Source organism: Schistocerca cancellata, chromosome 5 (assembly GCF_023864275.1).
Source record: "Schistocerca cancellata isolate TAMUIC-IGC-003103 chromosome 5, iqSchCanc2.1, whole genome shotgun sequence".
NCBI classification, from domain to species: domain Eukaryota; kingdom Metazoa; phylum Arthropoda; class Insecta; order Orthoptera; family Acrididae; genus Schistocerca; species Schistocerca cancellata.
This window is the reverse complement of record NC_064630.1, coordinates 613,233,202-613,252,360: the sequence shown is the minus strand read 5'-3', so window position 1 is coordinate 613,252,360 and position 19,159 is coordinate 613,233,202. Positions and strand designations below refer to the sequence as shown.

At 42.6% G+C, this 19,159-nt stretch overlaps 1 protein-coding gene across 1 annotated transcript in view; it reads right to left on the bottom strand.

Annotated features, from left to right (window-relative positions):
- LOC126188718 (lutropin-choriogonadotropic hormone receptor-like) overlaps nt 1-19,159 on the bottom strand; it is a 379,983-nt gene that overhangs the window by 19,730 nt on the left and 341,094 nt on the right. Inside the window, exons 12-13 of the mRNA XM_049930326.1 lie at nt 15,105-15,441; nt 6,282-6,510 (exon numbers count right to left, since the gene is read on the bottom strand). Coding sequence (XP_049786283.1) covers nt 6,282-6,510; nt 15,105-15,441 — 566 coding nt within the window. The remainder of the gene's footprint in view (nt 1-6,281; nt 6,511-15,104; nt 15,442-19,159) is intronic.

Below are 19,159 nucleotides of genomic sequence, written 5' to 3'. Positions count from 1 at the left end.
CACCTCTGGACTTCTTTCTGTGGGGTACGTTAAAGGAGAATGTGTACCGTGATGTGCCTACAACCCCAGAGGATATGAAACAACGTATTGTGGCAGTCTGCGGCGACATTACACCAGATGTACTGCGGCGTGTACGACATTCATTACGCCAGAGATTGCAATTGTGTGCAGCAAAAGATGGCCACCACATTGAATATCTATTGGCCTGACATGTCGGGACACACTCTATTCCACTCCGTAATTGAAAACGGAAGCCACGTGTGTACGTGTACCTCACCCCTCATGGTAATGTACATGTGCGTCAGCGAAAAATACCAATAAAAAGGTGTTAGCATGTGGACGTAACGTGCTGTTCCAGTCTCTTCTGTACCTAAGGTCCATCACCGTTCCCTTTGGATCCCTACGGAATTCGGTGCTCTCCGATACACACGATCGAAGAGCAGAGGAGTGGTACTCAAGCGTCAACTTTATGTTACAATATCTCCGGATGTAATTAACATTTTACAATGCAACAAACGGCACTGATTACGTATGTGTTTATATGTTCAGATGTGCTAACAAAACTAACGGGGTTCCATTAAAAAAAAACTGTTCGTACAGATGGTGGTTGTCCTGCAAACGTCCCCATCTGTTGACTCAGGGATCAAGACGTGGCTGCACTACCCGCTACAGCCATGCGGATATGATGTCTCTCATCTCGACTGCTAGTGATACGAGGCCGTTGGGATCCAGCACGGCATTCCTTATTACCCTCCTGAACCCACCGATTCCATATTCTGCTAACAGTCATTGGATCTCCACCAACGCGAGCAGCAATGTCGCGGTACGATAAACCGCATTTGCGATGGGCTACAATCCGACCTTTATCAATGTCGGAAACGTGATGGTACGCACTTCTCCTCCTTTCACGAGGCATCACAACAACGTTTCACCAGGCAACGCCGGTCAGCTGCAGTTTGTGTATGAGACATCGGTTGGAAACTTTCCTCATGTCAGCACGTTGTTGGTACCAACCTTTTGTGAATGCTCTTGGTTGGTTAAGGGACTAAGCAGCGAAGTTATAAGCTCGTGGATACGTTGTGACATCAACATGGATACTGTGCAAATCACATTCAAGTGCCTGGCAGAGGGTACGTCGAACCACCTTCACATTTCTCTATTATTCCAATCTCGTATAGAGCGCGGAAAGATTGAACACCTATATCTTTACGTACAAGCTCTGATTTCCCTTATTTTATCGTGGTGATCGTTCCTCCCTATGTAGGTCGGTGTCAACAAAATATTTGCGCATTCGGAGGAGAAAGTTGGTGATTGGAATTTCGTGAGGAGATTCCGTCGCAACGAAAAGCGCCTATCTTTTAATGATTTCTAGCCCAAATCCTTTACCATTTCTAGGACACTGTCTCCCATATTTCGCGATAATACAAAACGTGCTGCCTTTCTTTGAACTTTTTCGATGTACTCCGTCAGTTCTATCTGGTAAGGATCCCACACCGCGCAGCAGTATTCTAAAGGACGACGGACAAGCGTATTGTAGGCAGTCTCCTTAGTAGATCTGTTACATTTTCCAGGTGTCCTGCCAATAAAACACAGCCTTTGGTTAGCCTTCCCCACAACATTTTCTGTTTGTTCCTTCCAATTTAAGTTGTTCGTAATTATAATACCTAGGTATTTAGTTGAATTTACGGCTTTTTTATTAGACTGATTTATCGTCTAACCGAAGTTTAACGATTTCCTTTTAGCACTCATGTGGATGACCTAATTTCTTTCGTTATTTAGGGTCAACTGCCGGTTTTCGCACCATTCAGATATTTTTTATAAATCGTTTTGCAGTTTGTTTTGATCTTCTGATGACTTAATTAGTTCTATAAACGACAGAGTAATCTGCAAACAACCGAAGACCGCTGCTCAGATTTTCCCCCAAATAGTTTGTATAGATGAGGAACAGCAAAGGGCCTATAACACTACCTTGGGGAATGTCAGATAACACTTCTGTTTTACTCAGTGACTTTCCGTCAATTACTACGAACTCTGACCTCTCTGACAGGAAATCACAAATCCAGTCACATAACTGATACGATATTCCATAAGCACGCTAGTTCACTATGAGCCGCTTGTGTGGTACAGTGCCAAAAGCCTTCCGGAAATCCAGAAATACGGAATCGATCTGAAATCCCTCGTCAATAGCACTCATCACGTTATATGAATAAAGAGCTAGTTGTGTTTCTCAGGAACGATGTTTTCTAAACCCATGTTGGCTGTGTGTCAATAGACCGTTTTCTTCGAGGTAATTCATAATGTTCGAACACAATATACGTTCCAAAATCCTGTTGCATATCGATGTTAAAGATACGGGCCTATAATTTAGTGGATTACTCCTATTACCTTCCATGAATATTGGTGTGACCTGTGCAACTTTGCAGTCTTTGCGTACTGATCATCCGTCGAACGAACGGTTGTATATGATTGCTAACTATGGAGCTAATGCATCAGCATACTCCGAAAGGAACCTAATTGGTATAGCGTTTGGACCAGAAGATTTGCTTTTATTAAGTGATTTAACTTGCTTCACCACTCCGAAGATATTTACTTCTACGTTACTCATATTGGCAGCTGTTCTCGATTCGAATTCTGGATTACTTACTTCGTCTTCTTTTGGGAAGGCATTTAGGAAGGCTGTGTTTAGTAACTCTACTTTGACAGCACTGTCGTCGATAGTATCTCCATTGCTATCGCGCAGAGAAGGCATTGATTGTTTCTTGCCGCTAACATGCTTCACATACGACCAGAATCTCTTTGGATTTTATGCTAGGTTTCGAGACAAAGTTTAATTGTGGAAACTGTTATAGGCATCTCGCAGTGAAATCCGCAAGACATTCGCTACTTCAATCATGTCACTCCTGGACACGAATAATTATAATGGCTACGAGCCGATAGGTGTAGGGATTATCATACTCAATCTTTGCCTCATCGGTTTCTGAATAATTGCAGTCCTTTTAGTTATCCTGAACACTAACACTACAATCTGAACTAAATACACCATTTCAACAAAATAAAATCCTCTCTATATCATTTCGATAACATGAACTGTATCGGTAACCATATTTTGGAATGAACTTCCTCAAAATACGAGAGAAACTAAATTCCTTTCTATTCTCGTGAGAAAGCTAATGGCCAACCTTCTGTCATAATACCTACCTCTTCTGTTTACTTGTCTGCAGCTCACACTCGTCAATCCCCCTCCTCCTCCGCCCCACATCACCTGCATTTCATATATATATATATATATATATATATATATATATATATATATATATATATATATATATATAATGACTTTTGAACACTATTAAAGTAAATACATTGTTTGTTCTCTATCAAAATCTTTCATGCCTATCAGTAGTTAGTGCCTTCAGTTGGTAGAATCTTTTATTTAGCTGGTAGTATTGGCGCTCGCTGTATTGCAGTAGTTCGAGTAACGAAGGTTTTTGTGAGATAAGTGATTCATGAAAGGTATAGGTAATTGTTAGTCAGGGCCATTCTTTTGTAGGCATTATTGACAGTCAGATTGCTTTGCGCTAAAGAATATTGTATGTCAGTTTAGTGATGATCAGAATAAGTAAAGAGGGAAATGTCTGAGTACGTCCAGTTTTGCTCAGCTGTTTGAAAATCAAATAACGTAAGGGATTTACCAGTAAAGTAATTCATTATTTTTTCTAAGGGGATGTTTCATATGGCGACCCTGCCAGGATTCTTAAATGTTCTGAATTTACGTGTAGTAATGAACAGCTTATAGTCAAAATCATCATGTCGGCGAGTCGCATATCGGTCATTGTTACTTCGTTTTGGCAGTTACATCTCAAAATTCGGTGTACCTAGCCAATTTCTTTCATAATTTCCGAAGTGCCCTGTGTTATTATTTTGTGGCTGTTCCGTGTTTCTATGCCCCTCTTTCCGTATTGGAGCGCGAGTGTCCTCTGAAATATGTAATTCTTGTATTACCTGTGTCAACTGATCTTGTACTTCCCAGATTTCTCTTTTGTACTGTGTATTGATTTGATTTTGATTTTGTTTGAAGTTTCTAATTTGTTCATACTCTTCTGTGTCAGTGAAGGCAACAGGTCTTGTGTCATTCAGATCATTATCTACCTTTGTAGATAAGTTAGTGAACTGATCCGAAAGTTCGGTTACTTTCTCCGATAGTGAACCGATTTCCTCAATGTGTTTTTCTGAACCAAGTTTCAGAGTGTCCATTTGTGTGAAAATCGTATCTACTGTGTCCTTTAAGTTTTCCTGAGTTTTTGCAAGTTGCGTAACCGAATCGGTAGATGAAACTGAGTCAATTTTAGCTTGAAAGGTGTCATGATTTTCAAGAACAATAGTTTGCAGTTCTTTTATGGCTGCTTCGTGATTCTGTAATGCATTTTCACGACGCGAAAAAATTGGTTGAAAATGCTCACAAATTTGTGTTTTTACGTCATTACAGACTTTTTGACATTTCGATTCGATTTATATTATGACTTTTGAACACTATTATGGTAAATACATTGTTTGTTCTCTATCAAAATCTTTCATTTGCTAACTATGCCTATCAGTAGTTAGTGCCTCCAGTAGTTAGAATCTTTTATTTAGCTGGCAGTATTGGCGCTCGCTGTATTGCAGTAGTTCGAGTAAAGAAGATTTTTGTGAGGTAAGTGATTCATGAAAGGAATAGGTTATTGTTAGTTAGGGCCATTCTTTTGTAGGGATTATTGAAAGTCAGATTGCGTTGCGCTAAAAATATTGTGTGTCGGTTTAGTGATGGTCAGAATAAGTAAAGAGAGAAATGTCTGAGTACGTTGAGTTTTGCTCAGCTGTTTGAAAATCAAATAACGTAAGGTGTTTACCAGCACAGTAATTCATTAATTTTTCAAGCGCTGTTATGAAAGTTTATAGTTATTGTCACTGTCGTTTCAATCTTATGCCTTCTGCTTCTGGTGATACTAACAAGGGAACCTCCCCATCGCACCCCCCTCAGATTTAGTTATAAGTTGGCACAGTGGATAGGCTTTGAAAAACTGAACACAGATCAATCAAGAAAACAGGAAGAAGTTATGTGGAACTATGAAAAAGCAGCAAAATATATGAACTGAGTAGTCCATGTGCAACATAAGCAGTACAAGGTTAACGTTAGATTGAGAGTACCAGGGGTCCCGTGGTTAGCGTGAACAGCTGCGGAAAGAGAGGTCCTTAGTTCAAGTCTTCCCTTGGGTGAAAGTTTTACTTTCTTTATTTTCGCAAAGTTATGATCTGTCCGTTCGTTCATTGACGTTTCTGTTCACTGTAATAAGTATAGTGTCTGTGTTTTGCGACCGCACCGCAAAACCGTGCGATTAGTAGACGAAAGGACGTGCCTCTCTAATGGGAACCGAAAACATTTGATCGCAAGGTCATAGGTCAACCGATTCCTCCACAGGAAACATGTCTGATATATTCTATACGACAATGGTGACTGCATGTGCGTCACATGGCAGGAATATGTTGTCGACCCACCTAACTTGTACACTTGGCGAATGGGTAAAAAGATTCTTCTACCTTGCCCGATTTAGGTTTTCTTGTCGATGTGATAATCACTCCCAAAAAAGTGATCGCATCGGACGGACGGACGGACAGATAATAATTGTCTGGAAATAAAAAATTAAAACTTTTCAGTCGAGGGAAGACTTGAACTAAAGGCCTTTCGTTCCGCAGCTGCTCACGCTAACCACGGGACCACGGCGCTCCTGAGCTTACATTACCCTTGATCTTGCCTATCTTCTCATGGACTACTCAGTTTGTATATTTTGCTTATTTTTTTCGTAGTTCCACACAACTTCTTCCCGTTTTCTTGATTGATCTGCGTTCAGTTTTTCAAGGCCTATCCACTGTGCCAACTTATAACTAAATCTGAGGGGGGTGCGATGGGGAGGCTCCCTTGTAAGCACGGCTCGAAATGTGCAATCTAATCAATACTATACTTATTCTTAATGTCCTTTAGTTTTACTATAATACCAATGCCTGATTATTATTACTTTATTCACTATTATTATTGTGTCGGCAATTGTTTTTTGTAATAATTTCTCATACGTATGTAACTCAAACAGAAGTACGAATAAAAATTTAAGGTATGTATTGCTCGTGGAGCATTTAAGGTATGTATTGCTCTTCAGGATAATAAATAAACAAATAATTTCGTAATACCGCCTCTACTGCTATACAAACTGGAGCACAGTTAACGGCGAAGGAAATGAGCAGCTGCAGACCTGGTCTTGGAGTAGCTGCTGACGCCGAGCAGTGGCAGCACGGCCATGCAGACGGCGTAGCACCAGCCGGCGGCCATGATCTTGGCGGCGGTCCGCAGCTTGAGCCGGCGGTTCAGGTGGATGGCGTACGTGATGGTGTACCAGCGCTCGCACGTGATCACCGTCAGCGTGAACACGGACAGCTCCGACGCGAACACCGTCAGCACCCCAGCCGCCTGGCAGCCCGCACCTGGCGACACACAACACACCAAAAGATCTTTGGTAGTCCGCGGCTCGTGGTCTTGCGGTACCGTTGTCGATTCCCGCGCACGGGCTCCCGGGTTAGATTTCCGGCGGGGTCAGGGATTTTCTCTGCTTCGAGATGACTGGGTGTTGTGTGTCTTTCGTCATCATTTCATCCTCATTCTCTCTCAAGTCGCCGTAGTGGCGTTAAAGAACGCGTGGAGCGTCGGCAGAACCGCCCCGCGAGGGGTCTCCCGGCCACCAATGCCATACGCTCATTATTATCTTTGGTAGTTCGGCGTACACACACAGAAAACAAGTGACTACGGAAGCATTTCGGGAATGTTAAACGTGTCAGGGACTCAAGAGGGATGAAGGAAGGAATCGAACTGTGACAATAGTTGCTGCAATATTTTCAGGCGATCCAAGAATATACTTGTGTACAGGGGGTGAACAAAAGTACGGAAACTTCGCAAACACGACACAACACCATGCCTAATACGATTTAGGAAAACCGTTGCCGTTCGAAACAGTTTCATGTCGCCTCGGAATGGACAAATACAGGCCCCGTTGGTTTCAAGGGAATCTTACACTAATATTCTTGCAAAAAAGTTGAGTTAACATTGATTGAGGTGAATCACGCACCATTTTCTCCAAATTAGAACTCATAGGCTCAATAATATTGAAATTGATGACTGTGGTAGCCTGAGGAGATGCGGCAGTTTATCCTCTTGCTCTTAAAATCAGTTTTGGACGATACGAGCTTTGGGAACAGGGGCCCTATCGTCCTGGTACACAGAATCACCGTTGGGCAACAATCATTATACCTGGACGTGGCCGCGCGGGATTAGCCGAGCGGTCTAGGGCGCTGCAGTTATGGACTGTGCGGCTGGTCCCGGCAGAGGTTCGAGTCCTCCCTCGGACATGGGTGTGTGTGTTTGTCCTTAGGGCAATTTATGTTAAGTAGTGTGTAAGCTTAGGGACTGATGACCTTAGCAGTTAAGTCCCATAAGATTTCACACACATTTGAACATTTGAACCTGGACGTGTCCACCAAAAACAACCACATTATCTTTTGGAGTAATGCGACCTTGCAGGGTACCTATGCGGCCCATGGAATATCGCGATATGGCTGCTGAAATTACCATAGAACTCCGCCATATTTCACTGTTGGAAGTAACCTGGGCCAGAAAGTGGCGTAAGTGTGAAACGAAATTTATCCGACCAAATGGCTTGCTTCCATTGTGCAGATTTTGTGCCTTGGATCCAAGGTTTTTTTAAGGGCATCTACATCACTGATGAATGGGTTAGAAATTTCAGCACGTTCTGCAATTCCCTCCTTATGGCTCTCCCTTCGTATTGTGTCGATGGTGACCGTTTTTTTCACGAGTATGACAATTAATTCTGCAATTACCTTCGTAATAGTTGTCCTTTGTAGTCATCAGCTCTCACGATCACTCGGCACACACTGTCGTCCGCGTTGTGAATCAGCGGATAACGCTTTTTCCTCTTTCCCAGTATGCGGTACAAATCTTCGATACGGTGCCTCTTGAAACAGCAAAGACTTCGATCTTGGTTACTGAAGGACCCACCATACGCGAACCAATAATTTTCCCACTTTCGAATGAGTTTAGCTCGGGGATAATACTCTCACAACTTCAATGTTCTGACAACGACTGATTCTTGCAACGTTTCGAGGGTGTCATTCATCGTCAAATACAACATGCTGCATGGTTATACAGGGTGAAAAGTATTTAAACCGACAAACTCTGGGAGGTTGTAGGGGACATCTAAACAAATATTTTTCCCTAAAGTCATTTTTTCCTATGAGGATTATTTAAACCGGTGGAGGCCGTATTACGCTCTTCAGTTGTTAGAGGGCGTATCACGCTCTTCAGTTGTAGGCAACTGCTGTCCACCAGTGTAGTAGTGCATTGTCTCTGTTTACTAATGGAGAGATACACCTGGAGTGAGTACATTGCTATGGTTGGTGCGTACTACGTAGCGCACCACAACGGACAAGCTGCACAGCGGGTTTATCAACTACCCGCTCCCTACAAGACAACGCATGTGGTTCCAACATGACGGGGCGTCGGCAGTTTTCAGTCGTCGTGTGCGTCGATTCCTGGACCGACGATTCCCAGAAACGTGGATTGGCAGAGGTGGTCCTATACCATGGCCTGCTCGATCTCCAGATATGTCCCCTATGGACTTTTTTGTGTGGGGAGAGATGCGCAACCTTGTTTACGCAACTCCTGTTGCATCACAAGAGGATCTGGTTGTCCGGGTAGTAGCAGCAGCAGGAACAATTCAGGATACTCCTGGGGTTTTTGCCCGTATCAGAACTTGATCCGACGGTGTAACCTTTGTTTACGTGTCAATGGAGGCATATCTGAAAATCTACTGTAATTGAAATTGGGTTGTGTTAATGTGTTGTCTCTTGGTCATAAAAAATGGAAAAGTGTTTGTTGGTTTAATTAATTTGGCTCCAGAGAAATCTTCCTCTACGGGTTTAACTACTCCTCATACGAAACATTGACATTAGGGAAAAATATTTGTTTAGATGTCCCCTACAACCTCCCAGAGTTGGTCGGTTTAAATACTTTTCACCCTGTATGGCACCTGCATTAATGTTCAAGCACGCATTTCTCACAATATTTCTACTTGTGTATTAGCCATCCCCTCCCTGTCCGTACGTGGTACTCTAGTGTTTTCTGTAGACCAGATTAAAACATCTCACCTTCCTTCTTTCTCGTTTATTTTGGGGCACCCATTGCTATGCAAATGAAACAACCTCTACAGATATTACACGTTATATGGGATATCTGTCAGTTTGTGTGTGCATGGCTTACCAGTCTGTTCTATGAGTAATAATTGTAATAACAACAATAAAAGACTGGCCCTCCACACTACTCTCCCCCCCCCCCCAATCTGTCCCTCCCCGCCTCCTCACCCCCGCCACAGACACAACGACAAAAAATGAAAAAATACCGCAAGAATATCGTAAATAACGATATATTCGTATGGCGTAATCTATACACAACAAGGATCGTGTAATCCCATATTTGAAGCATATAACGTGTATTAAAAACAATGAAATATGTTGTTTGTTGTTAGGCAAAGTAATAATAAATCCATTCTCATATAACTGCCTCCAAAATATAGTCTGCCAGCTCATACCTGAAAGCAATATCTTTAAGCTCCTGGCTACAAACAGATCCGACTCTTCTAGAGTGTCGTCAAAGAAAAACGGGTTTGGTAACTAACATAATATCAAGGAAACGATGTTCAGCAATCAAATAACTTAATTAAAATACTGTGGGTGGTTTTATGTTTACTAGAAGTCGTGGACTGTTACTAACAACCTGCTAAAAAGACGAGATCATTTAGGTAAAATTGAAAATGCTTTTGTCAAATTAAAAGACGTTTTGAATACGAGGTAAGTAAGGTAAGATAACCCAACATGGTTCGATAGTAACGATCGAAAAATATTGTGAGTTCTCATAGACTACACTCTCGCTGAAAAGAGAATTTCGGAAAACTGATACGGAAGTATAAAGGCTAATCATGCATCCATCACACGTGCTGTACCATCTTAAATAATTACGTGGAAAAACATTTTTTTAGAAAAAGATAGGAAATTTTTGTGCATATTTAAAGGAAATTAACAGGTTCAGACTTGTGTTATAATCATATCAGTTGAATCTGAATACTAAATACAGCTGAGACGCTAAATTCAGGCTTTTGAGTTTTCATCACGCTTGCAAATGCTAACATAACGTTTGAACACTACGTACATACATAAACCAGAGATATTAAAATAATAATCCCAGGTTGTGGGATCCCAGGTTGTGGGTACATCTACATCTACATGGAAGCTTTAAATATCAGATTTAAGTGCCTGGCAGAGGGTAAACAAATAATCTACCCAAGATACTAGGCCTCTATGCTAATCCATGTTTACTGAAAACCCACTGCATGACGAAACAAGTGAAGTGCCGAGGAAAGGGAGGAGCAAACGAAATTATACTTCACTGGTTGAGAGATGATGTGATGTTACTTTAGTTACCATAAAATCTAAGCAAATTTGGCTGTATGAATCCACTAATCAGATGACGATACAGCCCGTCTGGCCTTGATGCATCCACTGGTTAAGTTTGGAAGTGTGGCAAAAAGCCATTGGATCCTCTCATGAGGCAAGTTGACTAACAACTGTTGTAACTGGTCCTCGATGTCCGCGATCCTGTCACAGGGATGGAGTTGATGCCCTAGCTGGTCTCAGGCACGTTCTGTCAGCGACAGGTCTGGGGATTTTACTGGCCACAGAAGTACCTCAAAATTACATAGATACAGGTCATCTCGAACAGGAAAGCGCACCTCTCAAACGTGTTTCAGAAAATCGAGTTTGAAAACTGTAGGCATGTTTGTGTTGTAATGCTCTGCAGAGCCGCTAGTGTTCAGAATGCAGCGAACAGAGTAAGCGATTAGTTTCACAGCGCGATGTCTCTAGATCTAATCTCGTTGCTGGTAGGTTTTTTCTTCATTTCCACGTAGTTCTAACAAGAGATTTATTATAATCGCGGGAAATATCAATATTTAATTATTCGTTTGCTGTTTTTGTAATTTCAACCTCGAAAAAAAAATTCTTAAGGAGATTGCAAATGAAAGAGGGCAACACGAGAACTTTGAATCAAAGCGGTGTGGTCTTTTTACTGTATCTACATTTGTGAAACTCTAATGTATAACCTATGCAGCACTGCCTGAATCAGGATTATACCGATGGTAGAAACATGGAAGACAACCATTATCGCGATATACAACAGATGAATTTTTTCATGTCCACGGTTTTTTCTCGGTATCTACTGCAAAACAAACTAGGTTTACATTCATAAACGGTTCTCGGTCGTCACACGTTTTTCGATGCGTACCTCGAATACCGCTGCATAGCGACAATTATTGGTGTAGATAACTCACAAAAAGAAGTAGGACCGCAAGAGGATTCGATACAGAGGCTTCGCAATTATAAAACTAAGCACTTACTTCTCGGCTGCGGACACATTGAATAGCAGCGATAGTACAAAGCATACAAAGACGTCTACAATTTTCAGACTAGATTTTCTCGAAAAGGGTGAAAGTGGCGGCTTCCTGTTTACATATGTTGCAGGCCTGGTGATACTCTGCAGACACGGTCAATACGGATCAAATTGGTGAAGGGATGTTCGTACGTTCCCTTGTGGGCAGTTCATATCTTGCTAAAATGGTGCACTATGTCTTCAAATTTCAAATACCTATGGGTACAAGTTGTGACCAAAAAGCGATAGGAATTTTTGTTTTTCTTAAATAATCTTTATTTATTAATCAACATCAACTTTTCCCCTTCAGAGCAGTCCCTGTCATAGATAATACGCTTATGACAGCTCTTTCTCCAATGTTGGAAGTCACTTTTCGTTATTGTGTTCAACGCCTCCGGCGATTCTGTTTTTATCTCGTCAATGATGGCAAAACAACGTCCTTTGGTGGTTCTCTTCAGCCTCGGGAATAAAGGGATGTCGCAGATGGCCATCTGCGGCGGATACGGTGGCTGAGGTAACATAACAGTTTTGTTTTTTGCCAAAAAATCGGGAACTAGCATTGAGATGTGAGCGGGAGTATTATCTTGATGTAATTTCCACTGGTGGTTTCCCGTAAGTCTGGTCGTTTTCTTCGGATTGCTTGACAGAAACGGGGAATAATATCCAAGTAGTATTCCTTATTGACCGTTCGACCATAAGCCAGAATTCATGAAGCACTGTCCCACTGTAATCGAACAAAATAGTGAGAATAACTCTGACATATGATCGAACTTGTAGAATTTTTCTCGGTCTTTGCTCTTCAGTGGGACGCCAATGGAAAAGTTGGATCTTGGTTTCGACATCATACCCATATACCCATGTTTCGTTACCTGTTATAACCTTCTTTAAAAGTTTCGGATAGCTGTCGACTTAATTCAGCAATTCCTGAGCGATGTCCTGCGACGTCTTTTTTGGTCGAAATTCAAGTTTCGGAACAAACTTTGCTGCTACACATTTCACGCCGAAAACATCCGCAAAAACTGCTTGCTATGAGCCAGAGGATATGTTGAGATCATCAGCAACCTCTCAACCTCTCTGTTGGTAATTCGGCGATTTTCTAGAACAGAAACATTTTGTTCACTTCTTCCACATCGTCGTGAGTACTTGACGTGTAACGGCGTTCAGGGCGGTAGTCGTCTTCAACGTCTTCTCGACCGTCTTTCAAACCTTTATATCACTCGTAAACTCTTGTCCTGCTCATAGTAGATTCACCAAAAGCAGCAGTGAACATTTCGAATGTGGTGGTGCACTTTATTTTATTTTTCAAGAAAAATTTAATGTAAATTTTTCGATTCATCTTCTTCGAAATTAAAAATTCGCCGATCAATCAAAAACATGAATAACTTTCCTGACAGTTGAAGTCGTCAAAGGTAGGGAAATGGTGGGTTCGAGACTGTGGTGCGGGTTAGAGGAGCAACTACAGTCTCTAAAAATTTTACTTTTCTTTGCCTCAGGCGGTACAGGCGTTCATGGTCCCGCACGTGTCGATTTCCGCTCACTCGACGGTTTTGGTCGCCATGCTTTGCTGAGGACGCAGCCCCGTTTCCCGCGGCCCAGACGTGACAGCCAAGGCGAGGCACGCTACCCCTACAGCGAATTCTTCGATGACGGCCCCGCGCCGGCCTCCGGTGACAAGTGGTACCCGCGCAATGACGACCGGCTCCCCACAGGGGAGGAAAGCGAATGCTGGCAGGCGGATGGCCTCTGTAGCAGCCAGGATTCGATCCCCTGCCTCTAGACAGGGGCCGACCGTGCTGCTAGGAGGGCTGGTGTTGGACAATGCTGGCTGGCTCGACTCCCTTTTGAAGTCAGAGTGTTCGAACCTTGGCCCCGCCTCAGACTGGACGCGTGCTCCTCCGTCGGAAGCTTCATGTGGCCGCCCGTGTAGCACAGTACCGTCGCCTCAGACAGCTGTGACACTAAAGACACTTGTATTACTTGGCTGCCCCCTATTTGGCATATTTTCAACGAATATCCCTCATCTACGCTACTGGCCCATAAAATTGCTACACCACTTAGATGAAGTGCTACAAATACGAAATTTATCCGACGGGAAGAAGATGCTGTGATATGCAAATGATTAGCTTTCCAGGGCATTCACACAAGGTTTGCGCCGGTGGCGAAACCTACAACGTGCTGACATGAGGAAAGTTTCCAACCGATTTCTCATACACAAACAGCAATTAACCGGCGTTGCCTGGTGAAACGTTGTTGTGATGCCTCCTGTAAGGTGGAGAAATGCATACCATCACGTTTCCGACTTTGATAAAGATCGGATTGTAGCCTATCGCGATTGCGGTTTATCGTATCGCGGCTTTGCTGCTCACGTTGGTCGAGATCCAATGACTGTTAGCAGAATTTGGAATCGGTGGGTTCAGGAGAGTAGTACGGAACGCCGTGCTGGATTCCAACGGCCTCGTATCACTAGCAGTCGAGATGACAGGCATCTTATCCTCATGGCTATAACGGATCGTGCAGCCACTTCTCGATCCCTGAGTCAACAGATGAGGACGTTTGCAAGTCAACAACCATCCGCACGAACAGTTCGACGGCGTTTGCAGCAGCATGGACTATCAGCTCGGAGACCATGGATGCGGTTAACCTTGACGCTGCATCACAGACAGGAGCGCCTGCGATGGTGTACTCAACGACGAACCTGGGTGCACGACTGGCAAAACGTCATTTTTTCGGATGAATCCAGGTTCTGTTTACAGCATCATGATGGTCGCATCCGTGTTTGGCGACATCGCTGAGAACGCACATTGGAAGCGTGTATACGTCATTGCCATACTGGCGTATCACCCAGCGTGATGGTATGGGGTGCCATTGGCTACACGTCTCGGCCACCTCTTGTTCTCATTGACGGCACTTTGAACAGTGGACGTTACATTTCAGATGTGTTACGACCTGTGGCTCTACCCTTCATTCGATCTCTGCGAAACCCTACATTCCAGCAGGATAATGCACGACCGCATGTTGCAGGTCCTGTAGAGGCCTTTCTGGATACTGAAAATGTTCGACTGCTGCCCTGGCCAGCACATTCTCCAGATGTCCCACCAATTGAAAAGTATGGTCAATGTGGCCGAGCAACTGGCTCGTCACAATACGCCAGTCACTACCCTTGATGAACTGTGGTATCGTGTTGAAATTGGACGGGCAGCTGTACCTGTACACGCCATCCAAGCTCTGTTACACTGAATGCCCAGGCGTATCAAGGCCGTTATTACGGCCAGAGCTGGTTGTTCTGGGTACTGATTTCTCAGGATCTATGCACCCAAATTGCGTGAAAATGTAATCACTTGTCAGTTTCAGTATATTATATTTGTCCAATGAATCTCGGTTTATCGTGTTTCATTGCTTCTTGGTGCAGCAATTTTAATGGCCAGTAGTGTATTTTGAAAAATCGAGTCCATATGATCGCACCCAAAACAAGGTGCGTCTCAAGCAGTGCTAGGCGTCGTTACGTGTGAGCGCGAGCAGGCGGCCGCACCTGTCTGCCAGGCGACGGCGGTGGTGAAGTAGCGGCCGACGGAGCGCGCGTCCTGCGCGGCGAGCAGCAGCAGGTAGAGGCCCATGCAGAGGTCGGCGGCGGCCAGCTGCGCCATGAGGAAGCCGGGCACGGAGCGGCGCGCGCAGCCCAGCACCAGCAGCACGGCCAGGTTGCCGGCGAGCGCCGCCAGCGCCACCAGCCAGACGGCGCCGCGCAGCGCCCAGCCGCCCATCAGGTCCTCGCACGGGCTGAACGCGTCCGGCCGCGGCCGGCACTCCACCTGCCGGTAGTTCTGCGACAGCCGGCCGCACTCGGCGCGCACCGGTGACACCGTCACCTGCCGGCACAGAGCGCACCGCGCTTTCGCAGAGAGATACGGCAACATCTGGCAGACTTCGGGGTCAAAATCATAAACGTGGCTGCGGATCACTGGCTGTATAAATATGAAGAGCTGTGAACACTTTTGTGTCAGCAGAAAAGCCAACACCGTGTTACGAGCGGAGGCCGAAATGCACGCGTTATAGCTCAAGCAGGCCAGCGTGAGGAGGGAAGAACTATACTGACGTGAGGTCAGGAACATGACAAGGAATGAGAATTCAGAAAGAGGACGTAGTTTGATACTTAACTTTAATCCATTAATGATGAACGTCGCTCTTGACGGTACATGATTCACAATATTATCTGTTCATAATGCATTCTTGAAGTAATTATAGTAATTGAATATGGCGCTTGAAACACGTATGTAACATAGCAGCGATGGCGAGGCATTGTAGCATCTGTGACCAGAGAGTATGCGCTTGACCGCGCGAGTGTTGCGAGCGGTTCTCAGTCTGTCAGTCAGTCGTTGCGAGTCTGTAGCTCTGTCTAGTTGAGAGCAGTTCTGTAGTAGTCGTCATGCAGAGCAGTCGGTCAGTAGTAGGAGCCCAGTGCGGTTGTGTGATGTAGTCTGTCGGCAACACTGGTCAAGATGCTGAATAAGGTATATTGTTAATTAAGGTAATCATCAGATAATTTAAAGTTCATTTATTGTAATTAATTTCCAACAAGTGCCCCAATAATAATTTGATTTCAAGCTAAGCATTTTTAATAAACAATTCTCTTTTTTAATAATATTTCGGTTGCATTTCCTTAAAGAAAAAATTTCCCTTAAAGTAACAAAAAATATATATATATAAAAATTATATTTGCGATGCATTTCCTCCAAGCTGTGCGCAACAATAAGAGCAGAAATTTGACTAGCAGTTACAATGAGGTAAGAATTTAATTCTGATTTGCACAGGGCCAAAGACCGATATTTCGGTTTAATTGAATTATCATTATCACTGAAGTTTCATTAGTACTGAATTGTTTTTCATTATTTTGCGGAAGCTTACACCAGAGTCAGATTGCGAATTTCACATTTTTTATTGCCTTTGTCAGCACATTTCATTGCAAGGAAGTTATTCTTGGGTCCCATTTATTATTATATTATTTTATTTAAATATTTCTGTGGGGACGATATTGCTTCTTGGCTCCATTTCTATATAACATTGTCACGTAAAATTTTGTGGGGAGGTTACACTTGGCGACACCCAGTCCAGGATCGTATTTCGTTGAGAGTCTTTTGAACAACAGTCAGATATCTGCTCTTATTTGCTTAGATATAATTAGGATTTGGCGCAACGCTTTTACTAATCTTGTGACTTTCTTTCTACAGGTCAACGGCAATTCGTTGCTCTGTTGTATTTGTGTGTTGTTTTTGCATTTGTGCTTATTTGTTTTGTGAATATTTGTGACTATTGTAAAAATGCCGCGAAAGACTGTGAATAGTGTATCGCGAGGTATTTTGAATGAAATTATCGACTTAAACAGCGTGACCGATAGTAATTGTGACACGCAGTGTAATGATGACAATCCTGCGTTCACTAACAATCAGTGCACTCCAACCACTAATGATGACTTTCATCTTAATGATGAACGAACGAACTCGATTGTGTCTTCTGTTAATTTGACGACAATTGATGATGCGGGACGCTCTATTGCAATGAGCGCTGCCCAGCCTAACACACCCGATTTAGAAAATTCAAGTAACGTACAGACAAATGTTTCGAATGAAAATGGTCAGTGTACTGAAAGTAGGACGGATCTATCTAATTCCGAAATAATGAGTGACAGTGTACGTTCGACTGACAAATCTTATTGTAAATTGCAGAATGACCAAATGGTCACACAAAGCGCGACAATTCCAGGTACACAATCAAACAGCACAGAGAATGGAGTAGGTAATGTTACTTTGGAACAATTTATGGCAATAATGCTACAGTTTAGGAACGAACAGAACGAAAAACAAGACAAACTTAGTGCGGATATCAGACAACAGAGTGAAAATTCCAGACAACTTAGTGAACAGGTCAAACAACAGAACGAAAAACAAGACAAGTTAAATAAAAAATTAGACGACAATTTCAAACAACTTAGCGAAAAGATTGATGAGAGTTTCAAACTGACGAGCGAAAAACTAGACAACCTTAACGAACAGAACAAACAAGTTAGTGAACAGATTACAGTGGTTACCGTGCAATGCCAGGACAGTAAAGAACAATTACGTGAGGATACTGAGGCTTGTGCTAAAAACAGTAATAAAGAAGTTGGCACTGTTGCACAAGAAGTGAGTAGCACACGCGTAGGTACAACAGAATCACATAAAGACAAGATTAATGCAGTCACTGAACAATGCCGTAAAAACGCAGTACAGATACGCGACGAGTTTAATTTAGAGTCAGTGGAAGTTTCACACACTCCGAATACGGAAGATGACGAGAAATTTGTACGACACAACAACCAAATTGACGAAAGCATTACAGTAACAGAATTAACAATTATTTCAGTCACCAATAAGTCACAGAACCCGCCACGTTGCGAGCATTTGTCAAACTCGCGCAACACGTATAATGTGAGCAATTTACAGAGACTACGCGAATTAAAATCCGAAAAGCTACGCAACTTGAAATCCGAAATGACACAGACAAACAGATTCACACACAAACCCGAACGTGTTTTCAAATTCAATGTCGAGAACGTAGATTACGAGCAATTTTTATCCGCCAGAAAATGTAAAGAATTTAATAATGACAGCGTACAGGTACACGCTTTGAACTGTATGCGACAATTTATTTTTATACCTTCACCGCTATCACCTGTAATGCAGAAGCTAGCTTTGAACCTGATGCGACAATTTGCTATTGCATTTTTATCAGGATTGCCTGTAATGAGGAAACTGGAATTAGCAAGAATACAGCGATTTGCTTTTGGAATTTTACCGCTATTGCCTCTAACGCAAAAGCTAAAATTTATTTGTAAAGCGTAATTGACCTCAGGGGATTCATTACGCTTTAATGAATATGTGCCGTAGCGAGCATAGGGCCCCGAGCTGTAGTAGTGCTGTTTCATCTTTAGTTTTCTGCACTGCTGCCTTCTCTTCTACTATCCTTTATATCTATCAAAACCGCTCTTTAACTATTGCTCTATTTAGAATTAAGAATATGTAAAGAAAACCGGATTTGACAAGTTATACCGAAAGTGACAATTTTTATTAGGCACTCCACAACTACCAGCGTAATTTTAATAACTGACAAAATTTTTAATCATCAGTGTGTATAAAATTATCAGTAACAGGTAATGATCTGAATGTCACTCAATGAATTGTTATTACTTCTTAATGATCTGAATAATACTGAATGAGGAACAATGTTTTATACTATTCGATACTTGATGGCCACTGAGTGCCAATAATTAATGTCACTTAATGAATTATGTTATTAATTATGCCATTAATTAGCTCTTGTTTTCAATGTTGATACTTTGTAACTGGAAAAGAATATGATTCTTACTATATTGAAATGACAAATGATTAATTAACTATGCTGTACTTTGTAACTGGAAAAGAATGTGACTGTTTAATAATGCTTTGTAATTAGGAAAAGGCTAATGATTATTACTATTGGAATGACAAATGATTAATTAACTGTAATCAGAAGAAGGCTAATGATTCTTGATTATGCTTTGTAATTGGGAAA